At 34.8% G+C, this 24,449-nt stretch overlaps 2 protein-coding genes across 3 annotated transcripts; one reads left to right on the top strand and one right to left on the bottom strand.

Annotated features, from left to right (window-relative positions):
- Window positions 1–416: 416 nt before the first annotated feature.
- Window positions 417–1,374, bottom strand: LOC132804406 (uncharacterized). Its single transcript, XM_060818714.1, has one exon. The coding sequence runs from the start codon at window positions 1,372–1,374 to the stop codon at window positions 577–579; it is 798 nt and encodes a 265-aa protein (XP_060674697.1). The 3' UTR covers window positions 417–576.
- A 6,758-nt stretch (window positions 1,375–8,132) lies between these two features.
- Window positions 8,133–11,372, top strand: LOC132804568 (peptidyl-prolyl cis-trans isomerase FKBP20-2, chloroplastic-like). 2 transcript variants are annotated; one of them, XM_060819231.1, is made up of 7 exons: window positions 8,133–8,321; window positions 8,569–8,698; window positions 8,808–8,899; window positions 9,097–9,227; window positions 10,508–10,604; window positions 10,832–10,905; window positions 11,120–11,372. In XM_060819231.1, the coding sequence occupies exons 1-7, from the start codon at window positions 8,270–8,272 to the stop codon at window positions 11,294–11,296; spliced, it is 753 nt and encodes a 250-aa protein (XP_060675214.1). In that variant the 5' UTR covers window positions 8,133–8,269; the 3' UTR covers window positions 11,297–11,372. The 2 variants fall into 2 exon arrangements, with proteins under 2 accessions (XP_060675214.1, XP_060675215.1); XM_060819232.1 differs by having other exon boundaries at window positions 8,602–8,698.
- The last annotated feature ends 13,077 nt before the right edge of the window (window positions 11,373–24,449 follow it).

Consider the following 24,449-nt stretch of genomic DNA (forward strand, 5'->3'; position numbering starts at 1 on the left):
CGCAAAGGACATACATGAGGGAACAAGACAGAAGGCATCTTTTCTCTCTTTTTATTTTTATTTATTTATTTATTCATCAAGAATGAGAGAGGGATCGTACTTCCTTGCTCTGCCTGAAACGTTACCATTGCTTTTTTTTTAATTGACAACCGGATATTACGGGTTGGCTATGGCCTATTTCCCTTCATTTTTTTTTTTTGTATTTTAAAATTTGCCCTATAAAAATTAATATTTACCATTTTTTTATTGAATATTTTCATTTATATTATATCTATACATATATATTTATATTTTAAGAAACCGTATTTTATTCTCACATAGATTGTGTCTAGCTAATTATCATTTTCATTCATCAGGATTTTTCCGATCACATTTGGATATCCTACGATGCTCAGTTTTTATTTCAAATTAGAAGAACAAATCCTTGATGGTTGCAATGACCGAGACAATTGAGAATACAAGGACAAAAAACGCAACGATAGAGGAACTCCCAGTCCAAATATCCTTAAAGTAGACGCTTTTAAGGGTCGCTTTTGCAACGTTCCACGGATTGTTATAGTGGTTATTAAGATCTTCTCAGAGGGTTCCATAGCAGAAAGATGTTTCTGCAATTTGGTCACAGATTTTGTTAAACAAATTGGCAACTGCATCATTGCTGCCTAGAAAGTTCTGAACGACATCCTTCTCAACCAGTAATTCCACATCTTCAGCAGTGTTGATAAGTTGATCCAGCAGCGAAATATAATTGCATATGTGAGCCTCACATGGATAAAGACACTGCTCCAAAGCCATAACGTTTCTCATAAGGCATTCTGTGTCGTCTTCTACCTTGAGTTTAGGAACCTTCAGTTTCAAATACTTCCAACCTATACAGAAACAGTTGTATGTAACCTTTGTTCTGTGTATGTCAGCTAAGGAATGGTCGTCACTCGGCACAAAGTTCACCCCTGCTCTATCCAGTTGTTTTGCAGTGTATAGACATTTGATTTTGACATGTGGATCTGGAGGATACCCACTATCTGGACACATGAACTGTCTGACCAAATCAGTGAAATGTTTGATTTCGTTCAACTGTTGCAATTCCACTTCTCCTGGCTTCTTTATTGTAGCTTTTCCATTCCTGTAATAATCAATGAAGAATTCACATGTAATCCTAATAAAGAAATCATGGGATTCACTTTCCTTCCAATGTTTTGATAGATAAGGAGGGATATTCATATTCCCTTGATTTTCTGGCTGTTTTTTGAGGATGAAGTCAAATAATTCTGTGAAAATAAAATAAGGGAGCTGATTTTCGAGCATTATCAAGTCCAGCTCTATAGCTTTCCTTAGCCATGGAGTTCTCAATATGTAGTCCTGTATATCCTTCTTCATTTCCTCAGGCTTGTCATTATTATCAAGCACATGTTCGTAGTTTCTCAAAAATAGCTAAAAGACGAAGCAGACATCTCGTAGAATAACCCGGAAGAACATGTCTCGATTATTCCTAAGCTCAAAGCTCCCTGCATAGCTACACCAGATTCGTTCTCGGCGAGCCCCTTCTTCGATGAAGTCTCTGATGTCATTTTCCCTAATATGTTTACTGAAGTCCCGTTTCCAGAATTGATCATGATATTTGGTTTTGTGCTGTTCCATGGCATTCAGTTTCGGTTCGTCGTAATGAAATGGGCCTATGGAAATTAGCTGGGGAGTGTAAGCTGCTTCATGTACCTGACGGAGCTTCCTAGGAACTCTGTGGATCCAACATGTAGAGTTCAGGTCAGGTTCCAAGTCCTCTGGAATGTCTATTAAGATTGCCTCATCGGGGCAAGCCTTATTTTCTCCCATTTATAAACGGCTTTCGAAGATCCTTAATTTCCCTTGATACCTATAGAAAATAAAGCAGATTACAATAAATCATCAGAATATGCAAACTTGTTCTAAAAGAACAGAACACCACTCTGTTTAATTTCCAGAAAGAATAACAGATAATTGAATCATGCATAGTCACACTATTGACTTTGATTTCCTTCTACTAAATATATATATATATATATATTTCCCATTATCAATTCTGATTTTATATCCAATCATAACCCCTTTGATTCAGTCTGAGGCTATTCATAAAGCAATAAGTTTTGTATTGCATTGCAACTTAATCGACCATATATGTTAACAAGGAAATAGTAAAATAATGTTTACCGCTAAAAAGTGCATGCTATCTTCACTTGTGAAGAATTGGAGAGAATGGAGAGCATGAAGAAAATTTAACAAAGTGAAGAACCAGAGAAATATTATTAATTAGTAGAAAAGAGAAATGGTTTTATAAACATCGTAGGTGTCCTTCTTATCTCTCCCTACATAATTAAGGCCTCCTTCTATGATTCTATCTCTCCCTTCATATAAATGAGGACTCATACCTGATTACAAATCAAAAATAAAAAGACAAAGAATCAAAGCATATTTCAATAACAACAAGTGATAGGACTAACCACTGGTTTATAATATCTCAGCCGACGTTAGGGAATGCAAATGACCAGTTGGGACTTGGGAGAAGGGCGCTAGAGGCAGAGGGATACGGTCTGTGTATCTCCTCAATTTTTGAAAAAAAAAATAATAAATAAATAAAAATTGGGGAATGGGGATTGTTGGGTACATCCCCTTTAAAATCATAATTTATAACAAGAGTCAAGTCAAATCAACCGTTCCCAGTTGATCTAGGCCAGTAGATTACCATGTTTTCGAGTTTTCTACTTCTATTTTCTTTAATTTAGAGGCAAAAAGACCAAATATTTTGTTGCATATGCCATCCACCAACTCAATCACTATTTTATATTCATGAAGGAGGCCAAGAAACAACAACAAATTAATACAATTGGAATGAATTTATTACATTTTTTCTTTAAGATTCATTTCCTTGCATTATTATCTGTGAACTTGCAGTACTATATCCATATACATATATAAATATATATAGTTTTTCTCTTATTTAGATTTCTGTTGATCTATCCGGTTTAATGTGCTTTTATAAGCCTATCATCCAGCTTTCATATGCTAATAGACGCCTATTAAGGCATCTGCCAGACTTCTAGGTAAAAAAATTTTGGTATATATTCTAAGTTTCACTAAAAAATGCTTAGATCCAATTATATTTTATGCACAAGCTGTCTCAATCAGTTTATTATTAGTAGTAAAAAATTGGTAATGCGTATATTATGGTAAGGATTTGGTGTGCGTCTTATATAACAATGCCTTATATATAAACAAAATAGTATAAGAAAAACTAAAATGTGCAAGTTTTAAGTTTTTGTTTTCTAAAAGAATGCAAGAAAAGGCTTTTTGAGTTTATTTCATCTTTGTGACTAAAAAAATCTTAAACTCAAACTCAAGTTTAAGACCGGTGAAATGCTAACATGAGCACACATGATCGGTAACAGCATCAGAACCAAATATGAATTGGCAATTAAGTCAGTCTTTCTTTAGTCGAAAAAATAAAAGTTATATTTCTCTAGAACTATATATATATATATTTGCTGAATGGACTGGTAGTATATTAATATATGCATGGGATGTAACACCCCGTCCCAAATCGCACCGGAATCCGTGCACGTTGACCGAAGGGGTCAAAAGTTGACTTTTAGACTCGGTGAAAATTTTGAGTTGACTAGGGTACCGTGGCGAAGTGCACAATGCCACGCGTTTGTAGACTGGTAGCACGTCGAAAACGGAGCTACGGTTTGAAAGTTATGGACGAAACAAGTTGCGGTCCAAACTGTCCAAGGGGTGCCGGAGTTGACTTTTTGTTTATGGGGAATTGAGCTTTGACTCATGCATGGTTGTGAAGTGCTCATCGATACGAGTTCACAGACTAGTGGCACGCTCAAAACGGACATCCGGTTAAAAAGTTATGGACGTTTGAAGTTTACCGGATACCGTATTATTTTAATGTTTTTGGGTCGGTGAACAGTGAAATGCCACGTGTCAGCTTCTGAGTGGTCCACGTGGCATGAACAGTGTCATGCAGGGGTTTTATTTGTTAAAACACTCGGGGAAGAGAGAGAAAGAGAGAGAGGAGAGAGAGAGAGAGAGTCACCGGCCGCCGGTCATTTTCACGTTTTCCGGCCTAGTTACTGTACACGCACTGGCCAGCCAGATTGCCCACCTCATTTCCGGCAAAACCTCCAAATTTCACGGCGAACGGCCGCCGGACGCGCCCGGATCGGACCTCCGAAGTTTGGCGGCGATTTTTCCCCCTCCACCGCCGGCCACCGCGAATCGGCACTATTCCGGCCGATATACAGTACACGCACCATACACCCATCATCCTCTCCTCAAGTCCGGCCTACCCACCAAAAATCACCGCCATCGGACCACCGACGCGCCGGGATCGGAGCGTTTTCCGGTGAGGGGTCGGAAATCTTCAAACGGTGATTTCTCCGCCGTCCGACCTCCGTTTTGCTCACCGTCGGTCCCGTTGGATTGCTCTCCTCACAATCTACAAGTCTGCAAAATTTCACAGCCAACGGCCACCGTACGCACGCGCCGCCGGCGACGGTTGCCGGTGACCGCGGCGGCCCGCCGGAAAATACTGTTCCGGCGAGTACCCGAAATTTCCGGCCGGCTCCAGTCCGCTGTGTTCGACCTCCTGAATCCGAATCTGGCTTCCGTTTCTGCCAATTCGCGACGGTTTGGGAGAATTGCAGAGCCGAAACTCGAAAAGCTTTCCGGCGAGATTCCGACCCCGTCGGGTCCGATCACCGGGAAGTAAGACCGAATCTGTGATCAGCATCACTCGAGCTTCGATTCGGTATATAACTCGTAAATTCTAGATATCGTTTGTGTTTTGACCCCCCGGGTACCGGGTATTATTTACCCGAATAAAATATTAATTTATTTGACTGTCTGTGAATTTTGTTCTAGGAGCACCGGTGAGTCGTAGAATTGATCCCGTAGTGGATCATGGGTTAATTGCGTGCTCCAGGTGAGTGACCCACCTTCAAATTAATTTTGGGGAATTTAATTGATGAATATATTATGTGTGAATTAAATATTTGGAATTTAATTTCTATGTGCCAAATATTTATTGGATTTATTGTAGAATTATTTATGAATTTATTGGATTTAAGAAAATGCGAATTCTACAAATTTATGCAGTGTGGAATTATTTTATGGTTTTGAGGATTTTGAAATTGGTGTGGTTTTAATAGTAAATTGGGCACGATTTGATTTTCAAATATTTCAAAGAAAATATTTGGTTATGTTGCTGATTTCAATTTTTATAAAATATGCCCATGGAATATTATGAGATTTGACTATGATATTTCGAGAATTATTTATGCTTGGAAAAATGTGGATATTTAAATTGATGGATTTGGAAGTTGGTGGATTTGAAAATCATGGAATTTATGGCATTGATTATAAAGAAATTGTGGAGAATTTCCCGGTTCAAGCGGATGGGTTATGCCCGCTATGCTTATGAAAAATGTGAAATTTGTTTTATGATTTAAATTTATGGATTTTATGATTTTTAGATGCACCGTGCACGTACTGGTGTTCTGATTATGTGATATGGTATATGTGATATGGATATTGTGCACACGGATATGATTAGCGCGCAAGTGGGTGTGAGTAGCGCGCAGGTGATATTATGAGGGTGTCCTGTGGATGCCATCGGAGAGGGTAGCCACCCCCCATTGGCCGGGACACCAGGTTAGCAGCGGCGCAGTGGGACGCCACTCGACCGTATGCCGGTTTCTCTCTATAACCTCCTGTCTGGCGGTACCTTGGGACGCTGGGTACTGTTGGCGCCACTGGTATATAGTGGGTGCATCAAATGATTTTCAGAACTGTGTTTTAAAAATAAAATGTTTGGAAACTGTATTGAAATTAAAAATATAATGATTACTGTTCGGATATTTATTTGATGTCTTGGTTTTTCGGGGAATATGAATAAAGGGTTTTGTGAAAATGTTTTAAAAGGGGAACCTTTCCAACTGAGAGAATTGTAAGGGTTTTGAGAGAAATTATTATTTCCAAATAATTATTATTTATACTTATTACTGTGATATTATATGGTATAGTAGTAGGGTCGCTCACTGAGATGATTAGCATCTCACACTCTTAAATTCCGTTCCTCTAGGTACCAGGTTGTCGGTGTTCATCCAGAGCGGACTTGATCTTCATCGCTGTTTTACTTCGTGAAGTACCATGTTCTTCTTTATTGCAGTTGTACTATTTCTTTCACTCTTGTTGTATTTATCTTGCACTGGATTACTGTATTTTTGTTTTGAAGTGCTGAAATTTGTGGAACCAATTTGTAGTTTGTGGGAGGAATAAGGGGATATTTTTGAAGTGTGTTTTCAGTGCAGGTAAATTTGTGGTAAGTAAATCCCTTAGGGGAGGTGCTGCCTGATTTTCCGTTGGAAGGTTCGGTGGTATTTCCCTGGGATCAGGGCTGTCTAGGGTTCCGGAGGAGGATTTCTGGACGGGTCCTGACATGGGAAGTATATTACATAAACAGATGTTAAAAAAAAAAAAAAAAGCCTGAATATGATCTAAATTAATATTGGCAAAATATTAGATGATAAGCACCAAATGTGTAATTGGCAACTAAATCAAAATCTTTCTTTAGTCGAAAAATATATGTCATAATCCTCTTCTTTAGTTTTCTACTGGGCTAGTGGTATATATAAATATATATATATATATATATATATATAATATGCTGAATGGACTGATGGTATACTAATATGTTTATGGGAGGTATATTCCATAAAAAGATGTTAAAAAGTAGCATCTATATAAACACCGGAAAAATATGAGGAGAGATTGTTCGGTCAACGCGGGTTTAGGGATAAGGTAATCGTTTTTTAATATTAATTTTTTAATGATTGGTCTTTTGTCGTCATTTTATAATCATTAATTACTGCAGCGGCATATCATGCCACGTTTTTTAGAGATCTTCAAAATACTACCAACTTTATAGTCAAAATCAAATACCGATTCAATAATAGTTATTAAAATATTTATTAAATAATATGTTAATATTTAATAAATTTATTTATTTATTTATATTTAAATTATATAATATATTAATATATATTATTCCTAACATTTTGATACATATAATATTAAATATGGATACAGGATTGAAATTTAGAAACATTATTATATATATAATGATTGTGCTAATAGGGCTGTAAATAAAGCTCAAATAACTCGTGAGCAGCTTAGTTCAATTTTAGTTTATTTAAACTTAATACGCAAAGAAAACGAATCAATTTTGAAGAAGACGTAAAATCTGTGAGTTGATTTTAAGTAATAAATAAAATTTATGATTAGCTTAAATTATTTATATAAAAATTATATGATAAATTTAAACATATTCAATATGTATAATGCATAAACAATATTTTTTATATTTTTAATTTATAAATTTTTAAAAATTAAACTGATTTTATGATAAAATTAATAGAATAAAAGAATTCATTATTTATTATATATTTTTATTTTAACAAATAAATATTCAAGCTTTTTAGTTTTTACATTATAATAAATTGAGTTGAATTAAAGTTAAGTTTTTTAATGAGACAGTCTAGTTAAATTGAGCTTTTTATGAATCAATGGAGTTAAACTGATCAAATTATTTCAAAATTTTATGAGTTTATATATTTTTAAAATCATATGGACCAAATTTAAAATATTAATAGTCAGCTCATTTACATGCCATTTCTTATCACTAAACTTTTTTTTTTTTTTGGGGATGATCCAGTACTAAATTGATTTCAAGATATATAAAACAAAAGGGTTGACTTTGATTCTTATCGTCGTTCAACTATATACAGTGTGACAAAGATGATATATTTTATTAAATCTGGAAGGTTTACATGTGGAAATAATGTTCCAGAAGAATACTGTCAAATTTAATTTTTTTTATGTTTATTTGTAACATTTAATTTTTGTTCGGCTACATTAATTTTTGTGCAAGTAGATGATTCATTTTGGTGATTGGCTCCAGCTTTACGCGGTCAAGGCTAGTTGAGAGTAGTTTATTATAAATAGACGACTTGAGACCAATCTCTTGTCGGCCAAATTTTCAATTCATATAAGGTAGAGACAGTTGACATTTGAATTCATTCCGATAATTTAGCAAATTTAATCTCCAGGAGCTTTGCTTACTTATTCTCTCTAATCACCAGTCCATCAGTTCATCGATTAATCTCTCTTCTCCCTTACTCTGCTAACTTTTATCTTCTTAATTGTACGAAAACCAAACTTTGGTCTTGGAGCTATGCTGACGATTTTCTCTGCCTCCTCTCTTGCCATCAAACGCTCCATTCCTAGTATGCCTCTCTTCTTTGTCTATTTATGCATGATACAGTTTAATTATTATTATTATTTTATTTTTTTGTAAAAAAAAAGAGGGGGTGATTTTACGGTGGTTCGTGTTTTTCCCGAATATAGATTATTATTTTTATTTCTAAATTTTTTCGTACAACATAAAAATAAAAACCAACGCCTTTTCTTTACAAACACCAAAATAGCTTACAAACACCAAAATATAGCCTAAGATCTCTGGCGGTTCTATAGGTATTCTGGCTCTCAACAAAGCTGCTTTTCCAGGTGCAGCATTTCCCAGGCAGATAGGGACTAACTATGGGCATGAGAAGCAAAAGCAAACACTCAGTTATTCTTTTAAACCCCTCCAGCACCATAATAGGTAACATTTTGATGAGGGCGCAACCAGATTTATTTTTCCGCGTAGTTTAATTTCCTAAAATGTTCTTGATGATCTGGTTGACTAAGTAATATTTTATGAGGCGTGGCAGGGTGCAAAACATACATACTTCGACGCACACTATTACAGTCTACGTGAAAGACAAAAAGATATTAGTTGAATTTCCAACATTTCATAGAGACGGTCGGTGCAATTTTCTTGTTGTATTATTAGTATCAATGATTTAGAGTTCGAATTTGCCACCCCGATATCAAAATATATATATGTATGCTTTGATGATAACTAATTAGTGACAAATTAATTACTGTTATAGATCATATATTATTTGCCCCTTCGGTAAATTTTCATTTTTTAATTTGATTTCTGAAATTAATATCCAGGTACTCAAACTCGTGTAGTTACACATGGCAAATACAAGAAGCTTGATAATGGTATATACTACAAGGATATTTGTACCGGTACTGGTCCACACCCAAAGAACGATAAAGGGGATGCTTTTACTTCATTTCATGTAGGTGGATTATGATTAATTGTTTCCTTCTCTATAATTGTGTGTTTTGGGTGTGTGGGGGGGTGGAAGAAAAAAAAAAAACAAGAATATTCTAGAGTTTAAAAGATTAAAAAAAAGACTAAATAAATAAATAAATAAATAAAAACTAAAAAAATTAAACTAAAGAGTAGTAGATGTTTCCATCATTCATCAGGAAAGCAGTTTGATTCGTGATTCATACAGTTTTGTTAATGTAGGAACACTTTCATATGTTTTATTAGTACATTTGCATAACTTGGAATATACAAATATGCAAAACTGCTATTATGGGCACTGTCGACCGTGTTATACCTAACCATATTCGCATATAACTTAAAAATATCACCTACTTATATGCGGATGACACCCACTTAATAATGGATGACTATGTCTACAATAGAAAATTTATACAAATATTGGTAAATAAGTAATGCTAGAGGTAATAAAAAGTCTACCAGATTGTTTACCAAATATACATGTGCCATTATTTTATTAGTTAAAATATTAATATAATCTAATTATTAATAAAAAGTAAATAATTGAATTGATAAATGTAACTAAATATAAGTTAATCAAACAATAATATATGTACCCATGATAAATATTTTGTTAGACTTTTCAGTATTTCTAATTATTCATGATACATTATATACATAAAATTTTTCAAACAAAAATTGAAAATTAAGTAAAACATATATGGTCATTGTCATTGTGGCTATAGTAGTATTTTTTGAAAATGTTGTTTTACTTTGTATGGGTTTTTCCTTCCTAGATGAGGATTTCTATCTTTATTTTCCTTATTTATTTATGTGTAATGAAATCACATATTATCTTTGAAAACAATTGTTTTTATTTGTCACTTTGTTTATTTTAATTATTTATTAATATCTTCAAATGAAGTGGCATTATATTATTACTATATAGAGATGAAGAAGGAAAAAGAAAGAAAGAAGATGAATCATCTATCTATATAGTAGTTCAATCTTTATAAAAGAGGAGTACTAGTGTGATCGATTAAACTTATAAAATTAAGTATCTTTATATATTTAGGTATCTAAATCTTTACTAAAATACAAAACATACACTTCCTCTTTAGAAGAAACAATTATCGTGTGCTTCTCCTAAAACCACTCCAATTAAATGTTTTATTTCAATGTAAAAAGCGGTTCCTTTTTTTTTTTTTTTCCTCTCTCTCTTGAGAATGTTTTAGAGATGTGATATTCTCCTTGACTGCTGCAACTCTAATTTAAGTTCATTTGCAGGCTGGAATAGAATATGTCATCTATGATGAGTCGGGCAATCGTTTAGAATGTGAGAATCGAGCCCAAATCAAAATGGGAAAGAAGGAATTTGGTCCAGGTGAAAAAAAAAAAATTAATAACTAGTAGCTTTTTATTTTTATATCATTACCAATTAATTTAATGTTTTTCACTATAGGTTAGTTTTTTAGTATCTTTTAGCCGTATTCTCTCTATAACTAACAACATTTGTTGTCGTTTACCCCAAAAAAAAAGGCACGCCAAGCAAATAAATAAACAAATAAAAAGTTAAAAAGAAGCAATTTAAAAAGTACAAAACTTGTGCAGGATTAGACAAAGCCATTCAACACATGAGATTAGGAGGAAGAAGAATGATAGTTATTCCTCCGACTCTGGCTAAGGTCAGTTTCTCAATCGCGGATTGAAAATAGACGTTTAATTAATACGGGGTTGACACTTGACACATTCCATTCAATTTCTAAGTTTTCTTTATATATAATATATTTCTCCCAAAAAAAAGAAAAAAAAAAGAAAAAGAGTACATATTCAATTCCCAATTTAAATTGATAATGCCTGATCTAATAGATGTGATATGTACCATGTCTTCTTGTACAGAATGCAGAGGAAAAAGAGTACAGAATTTATGATGTGACACTTTGTAGTATTCGTATTAAGTCATTGTTAAAAGGACAAAACTTTGTACGCGTAGGGAGGATGAGATTTTCTGAAGCCCCCAGTGGAAATCAGAAGCAAGGATCGGAAAATGAAGAAATAAAATCTTCTACTGTGTAATCCTAATTCGCCAAAAAATAAAAAATAAAAAAATCCTAATTAGTTGTTTCCTAAAAATCTTCCTTCTTTAAACGAATAAGTAGACTTTTTTTTTTTCAGAGAAAAAAATTTTATTGTAAGATTTTATAATTATGAAACTGAGTACAACTTGATTGTGCTTGCATAGTTATTAAAGATTGAAAATGCAGTTGGATAAATTTCAAGATTTTAAATTGGCAAATGTTAGTCAATTAGAAAACATCTACTTGATGCTTGCAATGGCTGAAACTAACTCTGGAAAAAAGTAACAAAATGTGAGACAATACTAGAACTACTTGTCCAGAGATCCTTAATGTAGACATTATTAAGGTTGCCTTGGTCACGTTCCAAAAATTGTCATAGTGGTTATTAAGCTCTTGGCAAATACCACCATAGCAGAAACTTATTTCCACAATCTGGTCGTAAAGCTCGTTAATCAAATCGGCCACTGCATCATTGCTTCCAATCATTATGAAGCACATATTTCTCAACCAGCAACTTCAGCTGTGTAGATTAGTTGATCCAAAAATGAAATGTAATTTCAGGTATAAGTCTCAAATGGACAAACACATTTTCCAACGCCATAATGTTTCTCATAACGCATTTCTATGCCGTTTTCCACCTTGAATTCAGGGACTTCAAGTTTCAAAGATTTGGGCATTTTTGGAATTTTAATATTTTGTGGGGGTGTATGTGGTTGATTTTATCATGTGTGTATATAGAGGCCTCCCGGAAAATTCAGCAGCCCAAGGTGAGTTCTACAATATTGGGTGGGCGTCGAGCTCCACTTTGGGATGGGTTTTGGACAAAACAGTTTTATTTATTTATTTTAATGGGGATGGAAATCTGAAGTAATGTTACTCTTTTGGGGTTAATATCTTCAGAAACGCCAAGTAAACCTTTCAAATAACTAAAAGGAACATCTCATTCTCATTCATCCAGTAATAAGATTTTATTTTATTTTATTTATTATTATTATTATTATTTTTTTACCATGTGGTCATATCTTTGATGCTTACAATGACAGAAACAACTGAGAATAAAAGCACAAAAAACGCAACTATACTAGAACTGCTAGTCCAAAGATCCTTGAAGTAAAATTGTTTAAGGATTGTCCTGTTGGTGACGTTCCAAAAATTGTCATGGTGCTCGTTAAGTTGTTTGCAGATTGTTCCATAGCACAAACCCGATTCCACAATTTGGTCGCAAAGTTTGTTAACCAAATCTACCACTACATGGTTGCTGCCAAGCAAATTGTCAAACAATTCTCTTCTCCACCAGCAATTCCACATCTTCAGCAGTGTTAATGAGATGATCCAGCAGCAAAATGTAATCGCAGATATAACACTGAAATGGATAAACATGTTAGAAATTTTATGGATTTAAATATACATAATAAATTCCATAAATCGTAAATTACTAACCTCCAAATGCAGCCATTGATAAATTAGATCTTTAATTCTGTAAAATAGAAACAACGTAAAGTAGTGCTTATGGACACACTACTCTCAAACCACTCTCAGATTTCTAAAAACCCTAATCTCCAAATACTATATAGTATATCCCATGTTTGCTTGCCCTAGACCCTTTAAATAGTCTCTGCAAGTCAGACTTATCCATAAATTTTGACACACATAAAATAATAATAATTTGATAATATAATTATATTAGGAAAAATATGGATAAGTCAATGGGATTATAAAGAGAGTTGGTCCTCTAGTCCAATGGGCCAACTAGAGTCTTATAGAGAGTGTGTGACCAAGGGTCATACTACAAAATAATAAAATAAGACAGTCTCATTAATGGCATAAATAGACCCTGTAAGTGAGTAATTGATTATGCCAAGTCCACAAATATTAATTTAATTCAACATTCTCCCACTTGGACTGCATAATCATCATCATATAAAATCCAAACTCACTTATTATAGAATCTCCCGAACCATAATGCCATTTCATCCAAATATATAGTATACCGACAGGGCACAACAATATACTAGACTAGGCAGTAGAGATTCTCTCAGCAAATCTCCCAAAACATTATACCATTTCAACCGAGTACTTTGCATGCCATAAACTCAGTCTAGGTAGTAGAGATTTACCTAACCATGTGCAATCCCCCAACACACAAAATCATTTCATTCAAGCACATTGCGTATCGACAGGATACAACAATATACCCAAACTAGGTAGTAGGGATTCACCATGGCACCTGTGGATCAACATACACATATACATAGACTAATAGTCTCAACAGGCCTGTAAATATAAGGAGTAATAATATGTGTAATAAATCATCTCATAAATAAATAATGATCCACATACATCAATGTATTAAAATATTCAAAGAAATAAATAATACTCAATATGGATATTACTATAGAAAACATAACAAACTCCCACTGATCCACAGCAGTCTCAACTGCCTAACAATCCCATACGGGACACATGGTCCTCAAATATGCCTACAGGTAAAGCCTTGGTCAGTGGATCTGCCACCATGCTATAAGTCGGCGTGTGAACAACAGTAATGAGGCCCTCTTCAACTTTCTCCTTTACCACAAAATATTTCGCATCAACGTACTTCGCACCAGGACTACCTTTTAAATTATTGGAGAAAGACACCGCTGCAGTATTGTCACAATACATTATAATAGGCCTCTCAATGGAGTCAACTACTCCTAAATCACGGATAAAATTCCGTAGCCAAACTGCATGATGGGTAGCCTCATAACACGCCACATATTCTGCCTCCATAGTAGCCTCATTGACTGCTTGGCACTCCGCCAAGACACAGCACCTCCTGCCATGATAAATATATAACCAATGGTAGATTTCTTATCATCCACACAACCTTCATAGTCTGCATCACTATAACCCACTACTTCAAAAGAGTTGGTGCGACGATATGTCAACATATGATCTTTAATACCTTGAAGATACCTAAAGACCTTAATTGCTTGGTAATGAATAGGACCAGGATTGCTCATAAATCTACCAAGCACACCCACAGCAAAAGCTATATCAGGCCGTGTACATACTTGAACATACATCAAACTACCTACTGCTAAAGAATAGCGAACATTCTTCATTGCCATCCTTTCTCTATCATTCTTGGGACACTGATCATTAGAAAAATTTTCACCTTTCGTAACTGGTACACTTCCAGGAGAACAATTATGCATATCAAATCTCTTAAGAATTCTATCAATATAAGCTCTCTGAGACAATTGCAATACATAATTAGTCCTATCTCGAATAATCTTGATGCCCAAAACAAAAGAAGCCTCGCCAAGATCTTTCATATCAAAATGGTTGCACAACATCTGCTTTGTCTCAGCTAATAGGTCAGTGTCATTAGTAGCCAAAAGTATGTCATCAACATACAACACCAGAAATATAAAACTGCTCCCACTGACCTTCATATATATGCATCTATCAACAACATTCTCCTTAACGCCATTTTTGGTGACAACCTCATCAAACTTAAGATACCATTGTCTTGAAGCTTGCTTAAGACCATAAATAGATTTCTTAAGCTTACAAACCAAATTACCATTCCCTGTTTGTTGGAAACCAACTGGTTGAACCATATATACATCCTCATATAAATCACAATTCAGAAAAGCAGTCTTGACATCCATCTGATGCAACTCCAGGTCATAATGCGCCACAATCACCATAATGATTCTAAAAGAATCCTTTGTGGATACAGGAGAGAAAGTCTCTATATAATTAATTCCTTCCTTCTGGCTAAACCCTTTAGCTACAAGTCTAGCCTTATACCTCTCCACTTGACCATTGGAGTCCTTTTTAGTCTTAAAGACCCATTTGCACCCTATAGGCTTGCTACCCAATGGTAACTCAACCAAATCCCAAACACCATTTGATGCCATGGATTTCATTTCATCTTCCATTGCATCCAACCAAAAGTTTGAGTGCGAACTGCTTATGGCTTCCTCATAAGTGACTGGATCTGAATCATCACTTATGGCAAACTCATGCTCCTGCAAGTAAACCTCATAGTCATCAGGAATAGCTAATCTCCTAGTCCTTTGTGACCTCCTCAAAGGTACATCAGCATCTGCAATAGCTGGAATATCTTGCTCTTCAACAATGAGTTCATTCTGACCAACTACTAGTTCATCAACTACTGGATCAACAATATCTCTATCAGGAACAACTATACTGAGAATGTAAACACTTTCTTCTCTAAATTGAGATTCCCTTGGATCATTACTATCATCAAACCCAAAATCATCTTCAAAATAAATGGCCCGTCTGATTCCACGATCCTGGTGGTGTGAGAAGGACAAAAGCATCTTGAACCCCTAGATCCTATACAATAGCCAACAAAATATCCACTAATGGTTTTAGGATCCAACTTCTTAATTTGGGGATTATAAATCCTTACTTCAGCTTTGCAACCCCATATTCGAAAATGATGCAAATTAGGCTTTCTCCCTGACCACAACTCAAAAGGAGTCTTAAGAACAGATTTACTTGGAACTTGATTCAAAATATAAGCAGCCGTCCTTAAAGCTTCTCCCCACAAATAATCTGGCAACCTAGAATTTGCCAACATAGACTGCACCATATCCAACAAAGTTCTATTCCTTCTCTCAGCTATGCCATTTTACTGAGGTGTACCAGGCATCGTATATTGCGCATCAATGCCACACTCACGCAAATAAATAGCAAAAGGTCCTGGGTTCCTTCCAGTCTCATCATATCTACCATAAAACTCACCACCTCTATCAGACCATACAGCTTTTATTTTCTTATTCTTTTGAAGCTCCATCTTTACCTTAAACTCTTTGAAGGCAACTAAAGAATCTGACTTATCACGAATAAGCTCAACATGTCCATAACGAGAGTAATCGTCAATGAAGGTAATAAAATATCTATAACCACCCAAAGCAGTTGGTCTAAAAGGTCCATATATGTTAGTGTGGATTAACTCCAAAACATCTCCACACCTAGCTAACTTATCCTTTCTTACCTTGGCAGTTAACTTCCCTTTCACACATTCAACACAAGTCAACAGATCAGAGAAATCAAGATTAGGAAGTATCCCATCCTTCACTAACCTTTCCATTCTGTGCCTAGAAATATGTCCCAAACATTTATGCCATAACATTGAGGAATTGTCATTAACTCTTGGGCGTTTGGAAGCAACAATAGAATTAACAGAGAAATTGAGACCATTATTAAATAAATCAAGCTTATATAAATTGCCACATAAAATTCCAAAACCAATAACTTTACCATCCTTAAATAATTCAACTTTGTTATTTCCAAACAAAAAACTATAACCTTGACTATCCAAAACAGAAATAGATAACAAGTTTCTTCTTATTGAAGGTACATAAGAAACTTCTTGCAACTCCAAAGCATATCCAGTGGCAAGCTTCAACTTGATTGTTCCCATAATGTCCACCTTCACTCTTGAGCTATCTCCCATATAAACATGTTGCTCAAGATTGGTTGGGCCCCTTCGGCTTATCATCCCCTGTAATGAATTAGTAACATGAATTGTTGCTCCAGTATCTAACCACCAAGAATTCATAGGCACATCAATAATATTGGTCTCAATCATTAAAATATTACCTTTCTTCTCTTGCTTTCCCTTTAAGGTCCAACAGTCTATCTTCTTGTGCCTAACTTTATTGCAGTATCCACACCTTCCATTGAGGTACTCTTTCCTTTCTCGAATCTGAAAACCACCATCCATTGACCCTTTAGGCTTCATACCAGAAAACTTCTTCCTATTGGGGTTAAAACCCTGCCCAGGCTTGAAACCTTGTCCTGGCTTGAATCCTTGTCCCTTCTTTTGGAAAAACTTCTTGGACTTATCTACCTGATGTGAAACCATAGCAACAAACCTAGACTTACTTAATTTAATATCATCCTCTTCCTTGACAAGGATAGCAGTCAATTTTTCCAAGCTACAACCTTCTTTCTTAGTATTTAAACTCGACCTTATATTATCAAACTGTGATAGAAGACTCCTCATTATAGAATAGGTCAAGAACTCCTCTCCAATGTCCATCTTAAGGTCCTTCAGCTTATTATAATAGGAAGAAAGTAGCATACTATGGTCCTTTACTCCTTTAATACCATTATACTTGGTATTATTCAATAGGTCCAAATAATGATGCTTCTCATTCATATCAAACTTGATAAACTTCTTTTCTATCTCCTCAAGAAGTCCCTTTGCAGTAGCCACTTTAGGAATACTAGCATATAAGGCCTCATCCATGTAATTCTCCATCATCATCATACAGCACTTATTAGAGTGCTTCCAATCCTCATAAAGTTTCTTAGCTGTTGGAGTACTCTCATCAGTTGGTATCTCTGGTGGATCTATCTCCAAAGCCAAATCCAATTTCATGAAAGTCAAATTCATAACTAAGGTTTTCTTCCATTTCTGATAATTTGTCCCATCCAATTTCATCATGGCAGTCATGGGTAGAAGGTTTGGGGTCCTACTAACTGTAAAAATATTAAACAACAACACATTCAAAAAATTTAAGATAATTTTCTAGCCCCTCAACACAAAAACACAAACATAAATATCGCTTAGGGTCTTTGTAGCACTAAAGATACCCTTATGCGGGCCAGGGACAGTCAACCAAATAATCGCAATCAAATGCATTGAACTGAATCAACGACAGGGCAACTCAGAACCTGCAATACATGGCATGTAATTAACTTCCACTGCCATTCCAGGCGTCATACAAAGCAACTAGAACTACCGACAGGGTAGCTTAACTACCCGTATAGACCCTGATTAATAAGTGGGAGAAAAATAACATATTGACAATTTCATGAAATAGGCAAATATCAAACATCCCATCCACTATGCCAATATACATTACATTGGTACACATAATGCAGATAAAATAAGTCTCATGACAGGTGAGTACCTAAAATCCCACACTACTATACCAACTAGGCACAAAACCTCTTTGGGTAAGCTCACACAATCCAATTTTCCAATCACAAATATTTATTTTAATTTAATAAAATTGGAATGTGATAATTAAACAAATAAACAAACAATAAATAAATAAATTGAACAATTGGATCACTAAATTAATTAATAAATAAACAACAAATAAATCAATAAAAAAAATAAGTTTTTTTTTTTTGGCTGCTGACATCATCTGCTGATGTCAGCAAACGACGTGTCGTGCTGACGTCAGCAGATGAAATCAGCAGTCAGCCTAAACGGTACGTTGTTCGCGCCTTCTTCTTCACCCAACCGGGTCACGGGTGACCCGATTTCAGTCCATACGGATCACGCGACCTGCTAGTCTTACCTAGCCATATCTCACCGTTCCGGCCACCGTTTCCAACGATACCGGTGGCGTTAGTTTCGTCTTCCCTTGGGCAACGTTTCCCACAAATCAATTTGATTCAAAATCAACCCAAAATAAACATCCAAGCAAGGTTTATATTCGGCCATGGAAGTTTCAAAATCAACAGTTTTTACAAGGTTTTGAACCAAATTGATTAATCTAATTCACTCCATTCAAACTGAAAAACAATTTCCAAGTTAACCCAGATCATAAATTCATACACCCAAAATTTTGGAAAACAAATACATGCCCGATATTTACAATTTTTTTTTTGAAGGATTTTCAGATCCAATTAGAAATAATAAACAATATAAAACACAATAAAGAAGAATTTTTTACCATACCCAGGTCTTAATTCGAACTAAAACAAAAATTCACATAATTTGCACAAACTCAATATAAACCCGTTATTGCATAAGAGAAGAGAAATTAATCAATAAAATTCCATCCTTAAAATTTGGATCTCCAAACAAGCCGCAAACATAGATGAATATCACATATTGGATTTCAGGAAACAAGCATGTAATAGCAGAATCACAAGGACGAGAGAATAATTACAAAATAAGTATCATGTCATCAATATACACGATAAAAGTTCAATGGCCGCATATCAATATAACAACAAATTTCAAAATAATTTATTATGTATATTAACCATGCTCTGATACCAATTGTTAGAAATTTTATGAATCTAAATATACATAATAAATTTCATAAATCATAAATTACTAACCTCCAAACGCAGCCATTGATAAATTAGATCTTTAATCCTGTAAAATAGAAACAACGTAAAGTAGTGCCTATGGACACACTACTCTCAAACCACTCTCAGATTTCTGAAAACCCTAATCTCCAAATACTGTATAGTATATCCCATGTTTGCTTGCCCTAGACCCTTTAAATAGTCTCTGCAAGTCAGACTTATCCATTAATTTTGACACACATAAAATAATAATAATTTGATAATATAATTATACTAGGAAAAATATGGATAAGTCAATGGGCTTATAAAGAGAGTTGGTCATCCAGTCCAATGGGCCAACTGGAGTCTTATAGAGAGTGTGTGACCAAGGGCCCTACTACAAAATAATAACATAAGCCAGTCCCATTAATGGCATAAATAGGCCCTGTAAGTGAGTAATTGATTATGCCAAGTCCACAAATATTAATTTAATTCAACAAAACACACTGCTCCAAAGCCATGACATTTCTCATAAGGCATTCTGTATTATCTTCTATCTTGAACTTAAGGACAATCAATTCCAAAGATTTCCAAGGAAAAAAATTGTACTTGAACTTTTTAACTATTATGTTAGTTAAATATTGATTTTTACAGGGCACAAAGCTCACCCCTGCTCTATCCAGTTGCTTAGCACTGTAAAAACAAGTAGTATAATGAACAGATGGGTCTTTCATGCCATTATAATTGACATATGTATTTGTTTAAGAATAACAAGAATAACAGGGTGGTTGATTTGGTTGAGCAGGTTGAGACAGCAGAACCATCAGATCAGTTGGACACAGAAACTTTCTGACCATATCAGTGAAACGTTTGATATTCTTGAAGAAATTAGTTTCGGTGCCCCAGATCGTATCGTCAGCGATGAATTGTGGTCTAGTTTCGGCTATGCTTAGCAAACCACCTGCATTGAAGCGTTGCTGAAAGTGATCAACTTTTTCCAGCGTTTCCTCACAGAAAGCTCTTCCAATGCAGTAATAATTACTGACAAATTCAATGGCAAAATGTGGAAAGGAATAGTGGGATGTTCTTTCCATCTGATCAATGCAGCAGAAATAGGATATATGGCATCTTAATTAGATACTAACTGAAGAAAAAAAAATAAAAATGAACACCTGAATTTTTAAACCAAATAAAATAAATAATTGAGTGTGAGGCCATTAAGTGCCCTGGATTCTATTGAGTTCTAACTTGATCCTGCCAGCGTCCCTGGGTGACCATGTTTTGATAGATAAAAAGGCAAATCCATATCCACTTAATTATCCGGCTGTGTTTGGAGGATGAAGTCAAACAGTTCTGTGAAAATAAAAAAGGGAAGCTGATTTTCTAGTAATATTAAGTCCAACTCTATAACATTCCTCAGCCACGATGTTCTCAATATATAATCCTTCACTTCATCAGGCTTCTTATTTCCAAGCTGATTTTCAAAGTCCCTCCAAAACAGCTCAAAGATGAACAGGGCATCTCGTAGAATCACGCTGAAGAACAGGTCCGGATTGTTCCTGAGCTCAAATGTTCCTGCGTAACTATCCCAGATGCGTTGTCGGCGATCTTCTTGTCTCATGAAATCTTCAATATCATTCTCTCCAATGTGTTTGCAAAAATCCCTTTTCCAGAATTCCTGCTGATACTTGGTTTTATGATGTTCCATGGCCTAAAAGTTTGGTTTAGCATGGTGAAAAGGCCCAGTGGAAACCAGCTGGGGAGTGTAAGCTGCTTCATTCACCTGGCGTAGCTTCCTGGGAACCTTGTGGATCCAACGTGTTGTATTCAGGTCAGGTTCTAATTCCACTGGAAAGTCGATTATGACTGACTCATCAAGGCAGGCCTCCTTTTCCCCATGTTACTATATTGATCCCCTCCCTTATTAGGACATAGAGAAAAAAAAAAAACACAAAATTAATCTGTTCAGGAAAATGTGAGATTGGTTTTCAAAATATATGACTTTCTGAGTCTCTGGCCTAACTTTTTCTGTTCGGTTAGTTTTCTCACCAATTGCAAGGATCCAATCATAATTACTTGTTTAATACTACATGCTGCAATCTCTTCTTTGTGCTAAAGTAGTGCGTTATTCTCATCTCTATCCATATTGCAAGGCTCCTCTTTCTCCATATTTTTCTTTTAGTACCACATTAAAGTGTTAGAATTAATTAATAACATGAAATCAAAATCAAAGTACTTGAAAGTCATGCACACAATTCCAATGAAGTAGGACCAAAAATAGAAAGGAAATCAAATCAGGAAAGGCAAGTGATTCGACTGACCGATATTAGTGGATAAATCTTGTAAGTCCTTGCAACCACTATAAGATGAGGGAAGTGGTTGGTAGAGCCTTATATCGAAACTCCAAAAGGATAAGGGTCAGACCAATAATTCATACTATTGCTAGCTATTCCACCACCCATGAATTAATAGCATATGAATAGTGACCTAGAATTATTAATACCATTTTGGCACTATATGGCACTTATTGATACTCGGGGAGTAGCAGAAAATTTTGCCAAACGTATCAATGTTATTCTTTATTGATAGGACCAAAAAAAAAAAATGTTACTTCATTTATTCTACTCCGTTTGGTTCACGAGAAAAAGAAAATGCAGTGAATAAATTTCAAGATTTTAAATTGGCAATTGTTAGTTAATTAGAAGACATATCCTTGATGCTTGCAATGACTGAAACAACTGAGAATTGAAGTACAAAAAGTGCAACAATACTAGAACTACTTGTCCAAAGATCCTTGAAGTAAACGCTCTTAAGAGTTGCCTTGGTAACGTTCCAAAAATTGTCATTTCCTTGTCTTGATGAGAAATAGCTTTCTGGAAACTCTCTGGCTCCCCCTCTTTAGTAAGCAGAATATACTTAGACTCTGAAAATCTCTTTGATGGAATTTAGCCTCGCTCAGATCTCCAAACTTGTAAACTACTGGTTTCAAGAGGTGTACCATTATCTGACCGCTGTGATGGCCTTGCATCTTCTTGAGAGGATTGAGTTTCCCCCTGCTCAATATCCCCTTTTTCCTCCTAGTTTGCTTCTAGTATATCTTCGTGCACCTCATTATCCTCTGTAGCTATTTGTGCTGGTGCTAGATTAGGACCAAAATTCTCAACACTTGAAATACGATTAGGAGACATTCTGGGCTTTTCGATGTCTTCCATTGTCTGGTTTTCATGGAATACCACATCCTTCTTCTAATAACCTTCTTTGTCTTTAGGTCCCATAACCTGTATCCGAATTCTTCATCCCCACATCCTATAAAGATGCATGGAGTAGATCTTACATCGAGCTTCTGTCTGAGCTCCTTGGATACATGTACATAAGCTAAACATGTACATATGGCAGAAAGTTAACAAAAAAACCGATGGATAAAAGTGGTTACTCCTTGATGCTGCAAACCGACTGTGATGGGGTACTTAACAGAGAAATGAACCGAGCTACAGAGAATAGAGGTCATTTAAAAAGGTTGCATTTTCTTAATATATGGTTGATTGTAAGGACGCAATTAGCTAGTGGTTTATATAAAATCATAATCTAAGTTTCAACTTAATATTGGCCACATATACATAAAATTAATTTTATGTAAAAATATGTTCTTTTCCAATATCGGCTTTATCCGGTAAGGCTGATGACTTAGTAAGTATTTTATAAATAGATGACCTGACTCGAAATGGAATTTTAAAGTCCCTCGTATTTTAAAATAACATTTTATTTTATTTTATTTGGCAATGATTACTTGAGGATTAGTTCTGGGTTCGATGGTGGTGATGAAACAATGAACACTTTCTAAGAAAAGTTGAGTCTATTGTTTTCAATTTCATGCTTTTAGAAAGAAAGCTTATAATAAGTGTGAACACTTTATTATTATAAAAAAAAAAAATTTAAGGCAGTGCTTATCCCATTATCATTTGTAAATCAGGCTAGGCTATTTGGTCATACTATTATATATATATATATCTATAAAATTACAGTCCAAGCCCAGTTTCTTTTGTAGAAGTCTAAGCTGAGGTTTTTAAAGGTACAAGCCCAGTTTTGTTTTTGTAGAAGTCCAAGCTCAGTTTTATTAGGGCACTTTGAGATCGGGGCCTCTTTGGGTAAGGTACTGGCTTTTCTAAAGACTAATATAATCTACTTCATTAGCATGTAAACAGGGTTAACTACACAACGCATGAGGAATATTGACAATATTTGCTATTAATCAAACTATGTTGCTTGAAATTAGATTTCTTTTCTTTCATCGAAAAATTAGGTTCTTTAAAATGCCAACTCGATATGAAAGAAGATGTTTCATTTATCCAAATATGAGATTTTTCCAATCTCATTACCATTGGATAATCACCTTCATGATCTCAAGATGGGAACTTCATGTTGCAAATAAACTTAATTTTTATTTTTGTCAAATTATATAAATTTATTTTTGGCCATTTTCTATAAGTTTTTCTTTTCTTTTTAATTATTTTCTTTTTCTTTTTAGGAAAAAAACTTATTTTAACATATGGTTTCGGATCTTTGTTACCATGTGTTCCCAAAAAAAAAAAAAAAATCCTTGTTACTATATAATTTTTTTTTTAATTATTTTCAATTTCACATGCAAGTCTTTTCTCTTCAGCTGAAAACAAAATAATAAATAAAAAACGCTATTGTACACTTTATATAAACTTTTTTTTTTTGGTTGTGAGGAACACTTTATATCGACTTGAGAATTTAGAAAACTGTATTGTTTTAATTATTATTATTATTATTTTTGCAGCTGTAGTTATCTATTTATTTTGGGCTGAAGCAGAAACAATGATAACTAGAACAGTAGACTAATAAAGGAACCAAACTTAATCTTTTACCTAGCTAATTAATTTGATTTACACTCATTTACATTTTCATCCATGGAGGATTATTTAACGTCAGTACATACATCAGTCCTTGATATGAAACTTAAAAGAAGAGACTCTTGATGGTTGAATAGGTAGAGAAGAAGGAGAATACAAGGAAAACAATCCCAATAATCGTGGAACTAATGGTGAAAAGATCCTTGAAGTAAACCC

The sequence above is a fragment of the Ziziphus jujuba genome, chromosome 7 (genome assembly GCF_031755915.1).
Source record: "Ziziphus jujuba cultivar Dongzao chromosome 7, ASM3175591v1".
Lineage (NCBI taxonomy): Eukaryota > Viridiplantae > Streptophyta > Magnoliopsida > Rosales > Rhamnaceae > Ziziphus > Ziziphus jujuba.

Excerpts from the sequence above, each read along its gene's own strand:
- LOC132804406 (XM_060818714.1), bottom strand. The coding sequence starts at position 1,374 with ATGAAGAAGGATATACAGGACTACATATTGAGAACTCCATGGCTAAGG.
- LOC132804568 (XM_060819231.1), top strand. The coding sequence starts at position 8,270 with ATGCTGACGATTTTCTCTGCCTCCTCTCTTGCCATCAAACGCTCCATT. Across the intron at positions 8,322-8,568 it reads CATCAAACGCTCCATTCCTA|GTATTCTGGCTCTCAACAAA; the intron begins GTATGCCTCTCT and ends GCGGTTCTATAG. Across the intron at positions 8,900-9,096 it reads TCCAACATTTCATAGAGACG|GTACTCAAACTCGTGTAGTT; the intron begins GTCGGTGCAATT and ends ATTAATATCCAG.